Here is a 15,782-nt window from a genome sequence, read left to right as displayed (position 1 = left end):
TGGGGACAGAGTTCCAGAAGCCGACTGTTCCTGTGGTTTCTGTAGCCAACATAAACGGGCTTGCTGCATCAGACTGGCACATACCTGCCGCTTGCAGCCCCATAGCCAACATCTCAAAAGACTGCTTGAGCTGCACTTCTAGCTTCCGATCTTGGAATGTCCTTCAAGGCAGAGGCCCCCGCAACCGGAATGGTGATCTTCTTGGTGATCGCCGAAACTGCCGCATCCACCTTCGGGATCTTGAGGTTATCCAAATGTGTCTGCAACAATGGATAAAGTTTTGCCCTGGCTCTGTCCACTCTCAGTCCACAGTCTGGAGAGTCCCACTCTCGGTTGACCAGCTTCTGGACCTTCTTAGGAATGGGAAAGGCGCTGGGAGGTCTCCCAAAGCCATCGAGCATCGGATTAACCCCTTCGTTATCTGAATCCTCCAAAGACAGCTTGACCCCCAACTCCTCCAACACTTGGGGGATAAGCGGTCTAAGCTCCTCCCTCATAGAGGCGTATCACCCTCGGGTCATCGCAGTCTGCTTCCAGGGCCCTCAGAGGCACCCTGATCCACCAGGCAGTCAGGGACAAAGCCTGAAGATTGGGGTGGCGTAGGCACCCGTCGTTCTGAGTGATCAGAAGCAGGTCCTTTCCCAAGGGAATGTGCCTGCGAATGGAGAGATCCCGAAGGATTGGAAATCACACTTGGCACGGCCAGTGTGGTGCTATCAGGATCATGCTTCCCTTGTCCTGATGTAGCTTCATGAGAGTCTTCGAGAGAAGTGGAAGTGGAGGAAATGCCTATAGGAGACCGGTCGCCCATGAGAGGGAGAATGCATTTCTTGGTTGTGAGTGTTGGCTGCGAGTGAGAGAGCAAAAGTTCTCTACTTTGCGGTTTTGAGGTGACGCAAAGAGGTCTATGCGAGGATAACCCCAGCATTGGAATATTGAGTCTGCCACTGTGGGGTCGAGGGACCACTCGTGCGGTTGAAAGGCACGACTCAGCTCGTCCGCCAACATATTGTCCACTCCCGGCAAGTAGGTGGCCTTGAGGTTCATCGAGTGGGAGAGGGCCTCTGCCCATATCTATGCCACTTCCTGCCACAGTAGGTAGGAGCCTGTTCTTCCCTGTTTGTTGATGTACCACATGGCCATCTGGCTGACCGTCTGAATTAGAATGACTTGGTTGGACAAGCAATCTCGAAATACCCTGAGAGCATATCTGATTGCTTGTAGCTCCAGGAAATTGATTTGGTGTTTGGCTTCCTCTGGAGACCAAGCTCCTTGGGTTTGCAAATTGGCAACATGTGCTCCCCAACTGAAGTTGGAAGCATCGGTGGTGAGAGTTATTTGAGGGTCGGAGCCTGGAAGGGGAGGCCTTGTAGGAGATTGATCTGATTTTTCCACCAAGCCAGAGACTGGCGGAGTGGGTCGGTAATGTGGTTGGACGGATTGACTCCATTGTGACCTTGAATCCACTTCATGACTCTCATGGCCAAGCAGGCCATCGGGGTAACCTGTTCCGAGGACTCGTGTCCCAGCAGGATGAGAAAGTTTCGTGCAGTCGAGCAATGTTGAGACTGTAGCTGGTGTGCGAGAGAAATGAGAGTGAGAGCTCGCTGTTGAGGCAGAAAAAGTCTTTGCTTGAAAGGTGTCCAAGTCTGCTCCTATGAAGGACAAAGTTTGAGATGGGACTAAGCAGGATTTCGCGTAATTCACGAGAAATCCTAGCAAAATCAGAGTGTGAAAGGTAAGTTGTAGGGACGACAGAGCAGCTTGCTGTGTAGAAGCCCTGATCAGTTGTCTAGATAGGGATAGATGTGAACACTTTGGGTCCTGAGGAAGACTGCTACTACTACGAGGCACTTGGTGAAGACTCGAGGTGCAGATGCCAGGCCGAATGGTAGCACTCGGTACTGATAGTGCCTGAGGCCTACCAGAAATCTGCGATGAAATGGAGTTATCACAATGTGTGTATACGCGTCCTGGAGGTCTAGACAGCAGAGCCAGTCTCCTCTTTGCAGAAGAGGAAGGAGGGAACCCAGGGTCACCATCTTAAACTTTTCTCGTTGGAGGTACTTGTTGAGAGCACGCAGGTCCAGAACTGGATGAATGCCACCTGATTTTTTGGGGATTAGAAAGTACCGGGAATAGAATCCTAGGCCCTGTTGGGAGTAGGGCACTGGTTCGATTGCTTTGGACTGGAGGAGGAGGGAGACCTTCTGTTCCAAGAGTGATGAGTGGTCGGATGTTCCCCACGTCTGCCGAGGTGGGAAATCCGGTGGGATAGAGAGAAAGTTCAGGTGATAACCCTGAGAAATTATGGCAAGGACCCACTGGTCTGAGGTGATTGTGCGCCAGATGTTGATGAAATGGCACAATCGACCTCCCACTGGTATCTGTGGCAGTGGAAGTTGGCTGCTGCTCTCTATGCAGGAGTCAAAAACCGAAAGCAAGGCCCGGCTGAAGAGCTGCTTGCAGCTTTTGCTTATGAGGTTGACGAGACTGGGCCTTTCTGGAAAGGTTTTGTAGAACGACTTCTAGACGGTGGTGGATAGGACTTCTTTGGATGGAAGAATGACTTTTTGGTGTCCTTCCTGAATGGTTGTTTAGAGGAATACTCAGGAGGCATCAGAGAGAGTTGCCGAAGGGTCTTATGATGCTCTTTGAGTTCCGCCACCGTCCGCTGGATCTGTTCACCAAACAGATCGTCTCCTATGCAAGGCAGATCAGACAATCTGTCTTGTACTTCAGGGCGCAAGTCCGAAGACTTAAGCCAGGCCCATCTTCTTGCAGAAATAGCAGCTGCAGATACCCTGGAAGCGGTGTCGAAGATATCGTAAGAGGATCTTATTTCATGTTTCCCTGCTTCAAAACCTTTGTGAACCAGGGTTTGTAGCTGTTCCTGGAATTGCTGAAGGCAGGGACTCTGCAAAGTCCTGTATCTGCTTGAATAAGACCCTATTATATTAGGCCATATAGAGCTGGTAAGAGGCGATCCGAGAGATGAGCATTAATCCCTGGAAGACACGCTGGCCAATGGCATCTAGGAATTTCTGCTCCTTACCTGGGGGGGAAGGAAGAGTGGGGTTTTGAGCATCGTGCCCTCTTTTGGGCAGATTCTACCACCACAGATTGGTGATCCAGCTGAGATTTTTGGAAGCCTGGGGCTGACTGGACCAAGTAAGTGGTATCTGCCTTTCGGATGATTGGAGCTACCGAACCAGGGGGTTCCCAATTCTTTTGGAGAAGATCCAAAAGAACCTCATGGATAGGGATGGAGGTTATTTCCTTGGGAGCATCCAGGATTTGTAACAGCTCCATCGTTTGGTGTCTATCATCTTGCTCAGTCTGTAATTGGAAGGGAACCAACTCAGACATTTCCTTCACAAAATTTATGAAGGACAAGTCCTCTGGAGGAGAACGCTTTCTGCTTTCAGCAGGAAAGGTGGTGATGGTAAATCATCGGTGTCTGGAGACGAATCGTCAGTCCAGGTGTCATAGGGATCAGCACCTGTCCCTCTAGAAACCTGAGAAAGACGGGCCGAAGGTATTCCTGAAGGTCCTGGTCTAGGCTCTGAAGGCATCGAGGGAAGGATTGGAGGCACCGATAAAGGTATCGAGGGCATTGATGGATGGACCGGTGGCACCGATGGCCGCATCGGCATCGATGGTTGGGGCATCAGCAGGACTCCCGATGGAGGAAGACGGAACAGTGTTTCTCCTCCCGATGACAGAGTCAGTGGAGAAGGCACCGGAGCCACCGGTGACCCAGGATCCATCAGTGGAAAAGCGGCTACAAGTGCTTCCATCTTCGAAAGCAGCGGTGCCAATGCTGCTGGAATGGGATCGGTGGTCGGTTCCACAATCGGCACCGGTGTCAGCGAAACTTGGAACCTATGCATCGTGTTATTGATGGCCTTCTGAACCATCCAGTTCAGCTCTTCACGGAGACCTGGAGTAAGCAGCCCCGGCTCCGGAAAGGGAGAATGAGGCAGAGGCATAGCTGGAGGGACCACCGTTAAAGGTAGAGTCGCGGCTCCCAATACCCAACCGGGTGAGGGTTGCCTTGGTGACCTGGTCCCAGAAAGGGTCGATGCCTTTTCTGGATGGGGTTTCTTTGATGGCGTCTCAGACGATGGCGAAGACGATGACTTCCCTTCATCGATGGTTCGAGGAATTCGGTGTCAATGTTTCTCTCTACGATCCCCTCGATCCTGAGGGGGAGTAGAGGTAGTCGATGGCCAGGAAGTCGTCGACGTGGACGGTCACCAGCCGGTGCCCGATGCTGGCGGGAAGTGGACAGCGTCGGTTCGGACGATGTCGAAGCAATAGACGGCGTCTGAGTTTGAGAATGGAAGAGAAATTCCATTTTCTCCATTCTGGCTTTGCGACCTTTTGGTGTCATTAAGGCACATTTGGTGCAAGTCAGGACATCATGCTCGCACCAGAGGCACATTACACAGACCTTATGGGGGTCTGTTATGGACATGGTGCAAGTACAGTCAGAGCACTGACGGAACCCAGATGCCATGGCCTTTGAAAAAAATTGAACCGCGGTGCGGTTGACAGCCAGAAGGCCACAAGGGCCAAACTCGACGGGAATAGACCTAAAACGGGTAAGGGACTTACCGGAGTACCGCGGAAGCAAAAATTCAAAAGGGGGACCCCCCCTGTGGGGTATAAATGTTTTTAGTAATTCCGTGAGGAAAATTCCTGTCAGGAATCTCTGTGGAGCTCCTTAACCCGCATGGCTACTGCTGCGCAGAAAAAAGAAGACTGAAGGGGGACCCCTGCTGGCTGCAGATTTAGTGCCATGCTGGGCATGCCCAGTAGGTGCCAAAGCTCTAGAAACTTTGACAAAAGTGTTCCGTGATTGGGCTCCATCCCGTGATGTCACCCATATGTAAGGACTACCATCCTGCATCTCCTGTGAGAAATCACACGACATATTGCATGGCCCTGACCAGGCTGCCTCTCCTATTACAATGAGCCGCTTTGCATGCAATCTGCATACACGAATAATGCAAATACATGCAAAGTTGCTCATTTCTAGGCAATTTGATGCTAATATTTTATCTCAGCCCTCCGGAAAAGTGGTCAGCTGCGATAAAACAACATTACTTCCTGGAATTTTGATAGATGTAATGCAGGTCCCGAGGCTCCCACGTTACATTTAAAGGGCCCATTAAAAAAAAAAAGGTTGTCCACGGGTCAGGGTTGACCCCTGGCTTAACCTGAGGTCGCCACTCAAGGTGGACCCAGACTCCTCAAAATTAAAAAAAAAATGTAACCATTACACCTGCGGAGACAGCCCTTCCTATGCGCCCTCCCCCCCAAGTGGTTAAAAGTCATTTTTTCTAATGGGTAATAAAGCAGGGAGAATACTTACTAATCTTCATGGAATTGGGCAGGGCCTAAATATACAGCTTCCATGCAACAAACCTCAGGTCAAATTGTGAATGGTAATAAAGACATTTGTGCTAAAAAAATAATGCATTATTATATATGGAACACATTTGTTGAACATTACCTGACAGTTAAAAGTTAAAGTAAAATGGTATTAGATGTGCGGATAATCGTTAGATACTGGGCACTGCAGTAACAGAATCTGATTAGATGTAAAAGAGCTGATTGTTTAAAATATGGTAGATGGGTGTCATGTAGTTAAAAAATGACCAAAGGTTTGGAGAACCCCTCCTGTCAGTGCTGGTAGTGTGCAGAGAAAACTGGGGGTAACTTATCAAACTATCAAACTGTTTGCGGAACTGGGGATGGATGGGGAAGGGCGGGGGATGGTTGGGGGAAAGCAGAGTTGCTTACCTGTAACTGATGCTCTCCGAGGACAACAGATGGAGCCCAGACACAGAAAACTTATATCAAAGTTTCTAGAACTTTGCCCTGGCACACTGACCATGCCCAGCATGCCCCATACCACACATCCTGTGGGGTCTCTCTCAAGTTTTATAACATAGAATTATATAGTAAGAAAAATAAGAGAAACCCAACTCTGTGGGGTGGTGGGCGGGTGTCATGAGGACTAACATCATCCTATTATCCTCAGAGAACACATGTTACAGATAAGCACACTGTTTTCTCCGAGGACATGGATGAATCCTTAGCCCAGGCTGTTCCCCAACATAAAAGCGGACCAACAGACAACCAAACCAGGTACCAATGGGCACAACAACAATGGTGCTGTTGGTAACAGAGAGGGAGACAGCCTGAACCCAAACAATGGGCCCTAGGTGGGACAGAGTTGGGTTCTACACCTCAAACAAATTCCAAAGGACAGACTGGCCAAACCTCCTGTTGCGACGGCCATCCCAATCCAAGCAATAGTGAGATGTGATTGTGTGGCGAGAACTCCTCGTTGCAGCCTTGCAGATCTCCTCCACAGGAACTGCTCGCAAGTGGGCCACCGATGCTGCCATGGCTCTGACAGAATGAGCCTTGACATGACCACCAAAGATGCAGTCCCACCTGGGCATAACAGAAGGAGATGCAATCTGGTAGCCAATTCGATAGTGTCTGTTTGGCAGTGGCAATGTCGAACCTATTCCTATCAAAAGAAACAAAAAATTGAGTGGACTGTCTATGGGCTTCTGTCTGCTCCAGATAGAAGACTAAGGCTCACTTGCCATCCAATCTGTGCAATGCTCATTCGCCTTGGTGTGAATGGGGCCTAGAAAAGGATGTTAGCAGGACAATGGACTGGTGAAGATGGAAGTCTGTCACCACCATAGGCAGGAACTTAGGGTGTGTGCGCAAGACCACCCTGTTATGGTAAAACAGTGTAAGATAAGTCACTAAGGCCTGGAGCTCACTGACCCTGCGCGCTGAGGTGATAGTCACAAAAAATATGACCTTCCAGTTCAAGTACTTCAGGTCACAGGAGCGTAGCGGCTCAAAAGGAGCTTTCATCAGCTGACCTAATACACATTGAGGTCCCAAGACACAGCGGGAGGCCTTAGGGGAGGCTTCAATTGAATCCCCTAAGGCCGCATGAATTGTACAACTATAGGCTGAATACAGATGGCTGTACCATCTACACCATGGTGGTATGTGCCAATTGAACTGAGATGAACTCTAATGGAGTTGGTTTTTAAGCCAGCTTCCGATAGGTGTAGACGGTAATCAAGCAGTTTTTGTATGGGGCATAACGGATCTAGGGAAAACCTCCTCTACTTCAGTCCATAAGACTTCCTAGTGAAAAGTTTTCTAGAAGCCACCAGGACCAGAGACATATCCTCTGAGAGATCAAGAGGTTGCAGGATTAACCTCTCAACATTCTGGCTGTGAGCGACAGGGCCTGGAGATTGGCATGTAGCAATCTGCCTCGATCTTGCATAATGAGATCTGGGGAAGTCCCCAGACTGATCGGTCTCCAGGTAAGCAACTCCCTTAGGAGTAGCAACCAGACCGGTCTCAGCCAATAAGAGGCTATGAAGATCATAGTTCCTTTGTCTTTCCGAAGCTTCAAGAGAGTCTTCACTACTAAGGGAATTGGAGGATATGCGTACAGAAGACCCTTGCCCCACTGACAGACAAGGGCGTCTGAGGCTGGTTTGCCATCTGGCCTGTACAGGGAGCAGAACCGAGGCATCTTTCTGTTGCAAAGGAAAGCTAATAGATCTATGCCTGGGCTCCCCCAGAAGCAGAATATCCGATTCACACTCCCTTGGATCCCGGGACCACTCGTGGGGTCTGAAAGCACAACTCAGTCTGTCTGCTACCATATTTTTCATCCTGGCCAGGTATATAGCCCTGAGCAGCATACCGTGGGACGGGGGAGGGGGCAGCAGGTTTCAGCTTCTCCGCTGGTCTCTGTAGAACTTCCTCCTCAGAGGAACCGGCAACAACCACCATATTGGTAGGGGGAAGCCTCAGTGCCCTGCTGGACACTGATGCTGTCCCAGAAACAGACGCCAACTGGGTTGGTAACACACCGATGAGCAAGCTGAACTTCTCCAGAAGTGGTACGAGGACAGGCACCACCAGATGCGATGCCGGTGTCACAGGACCAAAGCCCTGCAGCTCCCGGTCCACCGCTAGCTGGCCTCTATGCTTAAACTCCTCCTTGAATTTTGCTGATGCCAAGACCAACTGGGAGGAAGGAGAGGTAGCCAGATCTTTGAAGTAGATAGGTGTCTGGCATCAGGACTGGTGGAAACCGTCATGGACCTCCAGCACTCCTCGCTGTGGTGTCACTTCGAAGTCATCGCAGCAAAAGCCGGTGCATCCTCATGTTTGGCACCGTGCATCAATGGGACTAATGCAAATGCTTCTTCGGCTGCCCTTAATGCTCGACCTGGTCCTTCCCCTGTGCCGAAGCTGATGACGAGGAACCTCACGTCCTCAGCCTGGAGAGATCAACGATGGTCGGTCTACGGCACCCATCCACATCGATGGAACAGACGGTCCCCGCTGATGTCGATGGCTTGGTGTCCATCGGTGGGGCTCCTTGGTCCTTCGATGCCACTGATGCAATGGCTCAGATTTTTCTGACCTGAGGAGTTGCTCCATCTTGTCAAGTCAAAGTCGACATCCCTTTGGAGTCATCTGGGCATATACATGGTAACTCCGGACGACATGTAATGCCCCTAAGTAGGGGACACATGTCCATGTGGATCTGTAATGGATACAGTCCTCAGGCACCAGGGGCATCGCCAAAAACTGGGCATGGCCATGATGGATGAAACGAGAGAGACACTAATGGAAGACTATGGCGACGGGGCATCAATGGCCAGCAGACAATGATGCACCGCCACCATGGGGGTATCAACCACAAAAGGAAATTTACCCAAATCGCTGACACCATGGGAAGGCACACAGAGAAAACCAGCGAAAAATGCAAGAAAAACAAAGTTTTCCACAAGGCGAAAAAACAGCCAGCGTGAGCTCACTCACACCGAGATGCTTACAACTCCATGGAAAAAGAGAGAATGGAGAGGGACCCCATGTGGATGCATGGTATAGGGCATGCTGAGCATGCTCAGTGTGCCTAGTCAAAGTTCTAGAAACTTGGACATAAGTTTTCTGCATCGGGGCTCCATCTGATGATTTCATCCATGTGTAAGGCTAACAGCCTGCTTGTCCTTGGAGAATTAACTGTACTAAAGCTCTTTCCCAGTATCCAGTAGAATTGCTTTGGGTTCTGATGTGTCTCATTTCTATTTTCTTCATATCACAGTAGCTTCTGTGCTTCTGCTGCTATTTTCAATTTGTTATAAAGTATAATAATTTATGGTCTTCCTGTTTATAACATGTTTCAGCTTGAGATACTGAAATTCTTATTTTTGGCATCCTCAACTCTTTGAGGTATTTGTCTACCACACCGCTACATAAAAATATTTTCTTCTACACATTTTTTCCCCAAAGAAGAGTTAGCTTTCTCCTTTTCTTCTGACCTTGTATCCCTGTTGCACAATATTTATATCATATCAACATATAGTCCCTTTACCTTTCCTGGACAACAGCATGCATATTCATTTCCACACAGACTAGAAACTAAACTACTAACTCATCTCCTGGTCTCTCTTATGCCTTTCCTCTTCATTCTACTTCTTGACCTGTCTTACATAGTTTCATTCAGGGTAATATCTCCAAACAGTTAATTTTGCACATACCTTGACAGGAATGAAACTCACTCATAAGGCAGAGTATATGGAATATGATCTCAATCTCTCAAATTTACTGCTAATGCCCTTCTTAATACTTGCATTGTGCCAAAGAGAGCTTCCTTCTGGAGCTCACAGGGTGAAATATGTCCAGGCAACAAGTCTAGATGTGACTGAAGTTCTTTTTAATCAGGCTAGTGACACACAATACAACTGACATAATTTCACTATCTTTCTACCACATTTTCATTTGGTGGCTCCACATGGTATGGTTTTGCCCGTCAATGTGTCGATGTCTGTAAACTTCATTTCAGTTGTGTCTCCTGACATCTTGATCTCACATTATTATTAATGAAATCTTTTGCCACACAGTGTAATTGCATGCCCTGAGCACATAACCAGTAGATATTAATAATGCAATGTAGATACAAGTGAGTTAAGTTGTGAACCTGTTTCAAAAATAGGTACATGGCATGCCTACTTAATACTGAACACCATGGTCAACATAGGATACAAATTTTTTTCTTCAGATACAACAGGACAGTGTTGTTAAGCAAAGTTATGACACAATGTTTGTCAAGTTTTCGCACTGTGCCCTCTTCAACAAAACAGCAGAAACAAGAAAAAGAAAATGGCTGTTGTATTACAAAACTCAAGCTATACTTCTCTTATTGTCAGGACAAAAGATGACTTGGCTTGCCTTGAACCAGGCTGGTGCTTTATATATAAGTAGAGCTACGAAGTGCCTCAGATAATTATAGGTAGCTATTGCTTGGAGATAGTAGTCCCAACCCCTGAGAAGCCTGATTGGTCTGCAGGGCTTTAACAGTGAATTCTGGGAACTCAGTGTTCCAAGCAATTCAGCAGCTTTGAGGCCAAGCTGTGTGACATCAGTGAGTACTTACCATGGGGCCAATGTAATACAATGCGCTCAGCTGAGCACCTGTTTAACTGGCAGTTGGACGCGTACATACATTGCATCAGCCCCCATGTATCTACAGAACCTGAACTGAATAGTCTTGCCTCACAGCCTGCAGTATTTAAGTAGGTCTTGCTTATTTTCCAGCTTATATACAAAATATTATTGAGATGCTACCACTAAGCAGGACTCATCACTGCAGGGGCTCCAACCTGACATCTACAACTATTTAAATAAAAATATGTAAATTCTCTATTTATACATAACAAATACTAATGATCTGGGTAAGTAATGTGACACAGTGTTGGTGGTGGATTATGTACCAAGATAAGTTACACAAATAGCCTAGACTGTGGAGGTGTTCATCGCAATACCCAGAGCCAGACTGAACCAAAGTTTGCTTACATGGAGTCCTGAAAGCATGCATTCATTCAGGAGACCATCTTCAAATGTGGCAATCCTCTTACCTGGGAAGCAAAAAAATCTCTTCAGGAACATCACTCCAAGCAGAGAATGCTGGCACTGCAAAAAACACTCTGCTATTCTTCATAAGATCTTCAGCATATCAGCTATTTTATTTATTTTATGTATTTAGTGCCCGAGCCCTGAAAGTATTTACAAATCCTAGCAAATAACCCCACAATCTTCCTGGAAATGTTAAGCAAGACCCTGAAGCCATATTGCAGACCGGAGATCTAGGATATGTCAGTTTAAGGAGCAAAACTTTGGGGACTGACAATAACCTGGGATCTCCAAGGAAAATAAAGAGCTCCAATCTAAACTATTAATACTATCCACAGACCAAAACCATCCTTCAGCTTCTTACCTGGTCTTTCCTCTTCATCTTCGCTGTCAGAAAGGATTGTTGCTTTCCTTTTTACCACTTTCTCCTCATCTTCCTCATCACTATCTGCAGGTTTCTGTCTCTTTGGCTCTTTGTCTTCACTATCAGAACTATGTAGCCTCTTTCCCTCAAGGTTACCATCTGCATGAAGTTTCTCAGTCCTTGGTTTCCCTTCTCTTTTCTCCCCATCGCTATCATCATCTTCATCATCTGACTCTATCTTTTGTTTCCGTTTGGGTATACCCTCATTTTCTGAGTCACTCACTTGCCGATTCTGCGGACCTTCATTTTCAGAGTCGCTTGCATGCTGGTTTGGGGGCTCCTCGTTGTCTGAGTCGCTGCTTTTGTGCTTGTGAGCAACCTCATCTTCCGAATCACTCCTATGTTGATTTGAAGGGGCTTCATTTTCTGACTCACTTGCATGATGATTTGGGGGTGCCTCATCAGAATCACTGTCTTTATGCCTAGGAACATCCTCATTATCAGAATCACTGTCTTTATGTCTAGGAACACCCTCATTATCAGAATCACTGTCTTTATGCCTAGGAACACCCTCATTATCAGAATCACTGTCTTTATGCCTAGGAATACCCTCATTGCCAGAATCACTGGCGTTGTGATCCTGAGGCTCCTCATTTTCAGAGTCGCTCGCCTGCCGACCCCGAGGTTCCTCGTTCTCAGATTCTGTCGCCTGCCGTCCCCGAGGCTCCTCGTTCTCAGAGTCGGTCGCCTGCCGTCCCCGATGCTCCTCGTTCTCAGAGTCGGTCGCCTGCCGTCCCCGAGGCTCCTCGTTCTCAGAGTCGGTCGCCTGCCGTCCCCGAGGCTCCTCGTTCTCAGAGTCGCTCACCTGGCGACCGACAGGCTCCTCGTTGTCCGAGTCGCTCGCCTGCCGACCGAGAGGCTCCTCGTTGTCCGAGTCGCTCGCCTGCCGACCCCGCGGTTCCTCATTCTCAGAGTCGCTCACCTGCCGACCCCGCGGTTCCTCATTATCAGAGTCACTCGCCTGCCGACCCCGCGGTTCCTCGTTCTCAGAGTCACTCGCCTGCCGACCCCGCGGTTCCTCATTCTCAGAGTCACTCGCCTGCCGACCCCGAGGCTCCTCGTTCTCTGAGTCACTCGCCTGGTGATCCCGGGGTTCTTCATTCTCAGAGTCACTCGCCTGGCGATCCCGGGGTTCCTCGTTCTCAGAGTCACTTGCCTGTCGACCTCGAGCTTCCTCGTTCTCTGAGTCGCTCGCCTGCCGACCCCGAGGCTCTTCGTTCTCCGAGTCGCTTGCCTGTCGACCTCGAGCTTCCTCGTTCTCTGAGTCGCTCGCCTGCCGACCCCGAGGCTCTTCGTTCTCTGAGTCACTTGCCTGCTGACTCCGAGGATCCTCGTTTTCTGAGTCACTTGCCTGCCGACCCCGAGGTTCCTCATTTTCCGAGTCGCTCTCCTGCCGACCGGGAGGCTCCTCATTTTCTGAGTCACTTGCATGCCGATCCTGAGGTTCCTCATTTTCTAAGTCACTTACTTGATGAATTTGAGGCTCTTCATTTTCTGAGTCACTTGCATTATAATTTGGGGGTTCCCCATTTTCAGAATCACTTGCATTCTGGTTCAGGGGTTCTTCAATTTCTGAGTCACTAGCAATATGATTTTGAGGTTCCTCATTTTCAGAGTCACTGTCATTGCAAATCTGGGGATCTTCATTATTAGAATCACTGTCTCTGTGCCTTGAAGGGTCTTCATTTTCTAAATCACTTGAATTCCGATTCTGAGGTTCATCATCTTCTGAATCACTAGCATTCCTGTTCAGAGGCTCTTCATTTTCTGAGTCCATCATGTTACCTTTTTTCTCTTCCAGCTGGTTCTCATCTTCTCCATCACTGCGTTCAGTCTGCAAAAGAAACACATCTGTCCATGTTAAAAACAAAAATCAAGTAACATCTGCCATCTTCAGCCAGAGAGAAATTAAAAGATTATTAATAGGCATGCTCGTACTAAATGAACAAACCATTCTTACACTTCCATGACTAAGATACAAATTTTTCCCATATCCCATACAAAAGCAACAAAACCAAAGTGGTGTTAAGTCACATTAGCAGAAGCTAGTATTGCTTATCTGAAAGCTGAAACCAGAGATCAATTTCACTAAATTATACAAGTTGTCCGAAGAAATACAACTAGGAGGCTTAAGTTAAAAAGTTATTTGTAAATACAGTGATTGTGGAATCTTTAGATCTGAAAGGTAAATTGCTTTTTTTCTAGCTATTACAATGTCCCTTGAAGAAGAAAAAAAACCCAAATAAGTATTTTGTGATAACACCAATATTCCTAGTACTAGTTGTACCTCCACAAAAAAATACTGCAACTGATATAAGTTTTTCTTGAACTGGTGCTCAGAGCACATCAGCTAAAAAGAGGATATGGTCATGGTGCACCATGCAATCTATCAATGAAATGTGCTAGCTAGAGCAAACCACTGATACTGTTTGGTTAATGTAAATGAAGTATATACAATAGCATAATTATGAAAGTTCTTACTGGACCTTTCAGGAAGAAGTGTCAATGGTATTAAAGTATGTGGAGTTTTGGTGTATTTTTAAACATTCCCACCCTGCAAAGTTAAAAATTCTCATCTATTTATGCGTAGGCTGCTGCAGCTTTGAAACCAACCTATAAATGTCTACTCCTTAGAAAAACAACTGGTCTTATGAATAAATTCATATATTGGGCTTTCAAAGCAATGTTACTGCTCTCCTGAGAAGCAGGTGAAATAAAAAGATACTCTTCTGCCCTCTGGGAACGGAGAGAAGGGAGAGAGTAACAATTAACTTGTGAGTAGGAGCAGCTTTCTAAAAATGAACACACTATAGAATTTTAGAAAGCTGTCCTTTGGCCTAATTGTGCTTTTTCTAAGGCCAAGCTAAGCTCACTGCACATATCTCATAGAAGTTACTTATTGTCAGGAGTGAAACATTTAGAGAAGCAAAGATTGTATGTAGGCAGGAAAGAAGTGTACTCCCCCTATTCATGTTACTGGACAAATAACTTTAAGAACTGTGAGTGACTTATCTGAATTTATTATTTTTTATTTAGATTTTTTCTATACCGGCATTCGTGAAAATGTCACATCAAGCCGGTTTACAATAAACAATGGGGTGATAACCGGAACAGAGAACGAGATAAGGGAATGGGAAAAGAACTTTCAAAAGAATGTTATCTTCTGATAGTTCGAGTTACCCTTGGGTACACCATTCCCAACTTCTCTGTCCATCATTATGTCATTGCTTCCATGATTACTTCTGCTTCCACTTATCATCCAGATACCCATTCCCATTATCGAGTGAAAACAAGACACCTAACCCCATTAAATACATCTGATTATCATAAATGTATGTGTTGTTCCTCCATAGTAGAGCAGATAGCCAATAAAACCAGCAGAGAAGTAGAAGGACTTCAACAAGAGGTTTCCTCACTTGCTGGGTTGTTCATGAATAAAAGGATATCTATGGACATACTACTGGCAGAGAAAGGAGGAGTTTGTAAGCTGATAAACATTTCCTGTTGTGTTTACGTTGATAATGAAGGTCAAATAAAACACTACTGCCACTCTTAAAGACCTTGCCAACTAGGACTAGGAGCTTAGCATTAAGGTACCGACAGATTGGAATTTTCTAAGCATAGGGTCATTATTTGGGGGTTTGGGTAAAAAGATTGCCTATATCATTGTTTTAATTTATTATTCCCTGGTGATTTTAATATGTATTTGTATAAGTGCCCAATGTTTTATTTCTATGTGCTGTAAGACTAGTGCCAGTACAACTGTTGTGATGGTTACTTCCTCTTCAAGTACTAATAAATAAGAATAGAAGGAACTCTTGTTTCAGCTTGTAATAGAAGGAACTCTGTTCAGCTTGGAGAAGAGACGGCTGAGAGGGGATATGATAGAGGTCTTTAAGATCATGAGAGGTCTTGAACGAGTAGATGTGACTCGGTTATTTACACTTTCGAATAATAGAAGGACTTGGGGGCATTCCATGAAGTTAGCAAGTAACACATTTAAGACTAATCGGAGAAAATTCTTTTTCACTCAATGCACAACAAAGCTCTGGAATTTGTTGCCAGAGGAGGTGGTTAGTACAGTTAGTGTAGCTGGTTTCAAAAAAGGTTTGGATAAGTTCTTGGAGGAGAAGTCCATTAATGGCTATTAATCAATTTTACTTAGGGAATAGCCACTGCTATTAATTGCATCAGTAGCATGGGTTCTTCTTAGTTTTTGGGTAATTGCCAGGTTCTTGTGGCCTGGTTTTGGCCTCTGTTGGAAACAGGATGCTGGGCTTGATGGGCCCTTGGTCTGACCGAGCATGGCAATTTCTTATGTTCTTATGTTCAAGAAAAGTCTGTTTGTTTAATGAATATAGGTTTTCTT

General features: G+C 46.6%; 1 protein-coding gene across 3 annotated transcripts in view; it reads right to left on the bottom strand.

Moving 5' to 3' along the window:
* Positions 1–15,782, bottom strand: part of IWS1 (interacts with SUPT6H, CTD assembly factor 1) — a 121,732-nt gene that overhangs the window by 48,145 nt on the left and 57,805 nt on the right. For 2 of the 3 annotated variants that reach the window (XM_029615128.1, XM_029615127.1), the window contains exon 3: positions 11,354–13,247. In XM_029615128.1, coding sequence (XP_029470988.1) covers positions 11,354–13,247 — 1,894 coding nt within the window. The remainder of the gene's footprint in view (positions 1–11,353; positions 13,248–15,782) is intronic. The other variant, XM_029615129.1, reaches the window with a different exon arrangement.

Source organism: Rhinatrema bivittatum, chromosome 9 (genome assembly GCF_901001135.1).
Source record: "Rhinatrema bivittatum chromosome 9, aRhiBiv1.1, whole genome shotgun sequence".
Taxonomy (NCBI): domain Eukaryota; kingdom Metazoa; phylum Chordata; class Amphibia; order Gymnophiona; family Rhinatrematidae; genus Rhinatrema; species Rhinatrema bivittatum.
The sequence above is the reverse complement of the archived record's forward strand: the minus strand, read 5'-3'. Positions and strand labels throughout refer to the sequence as shown.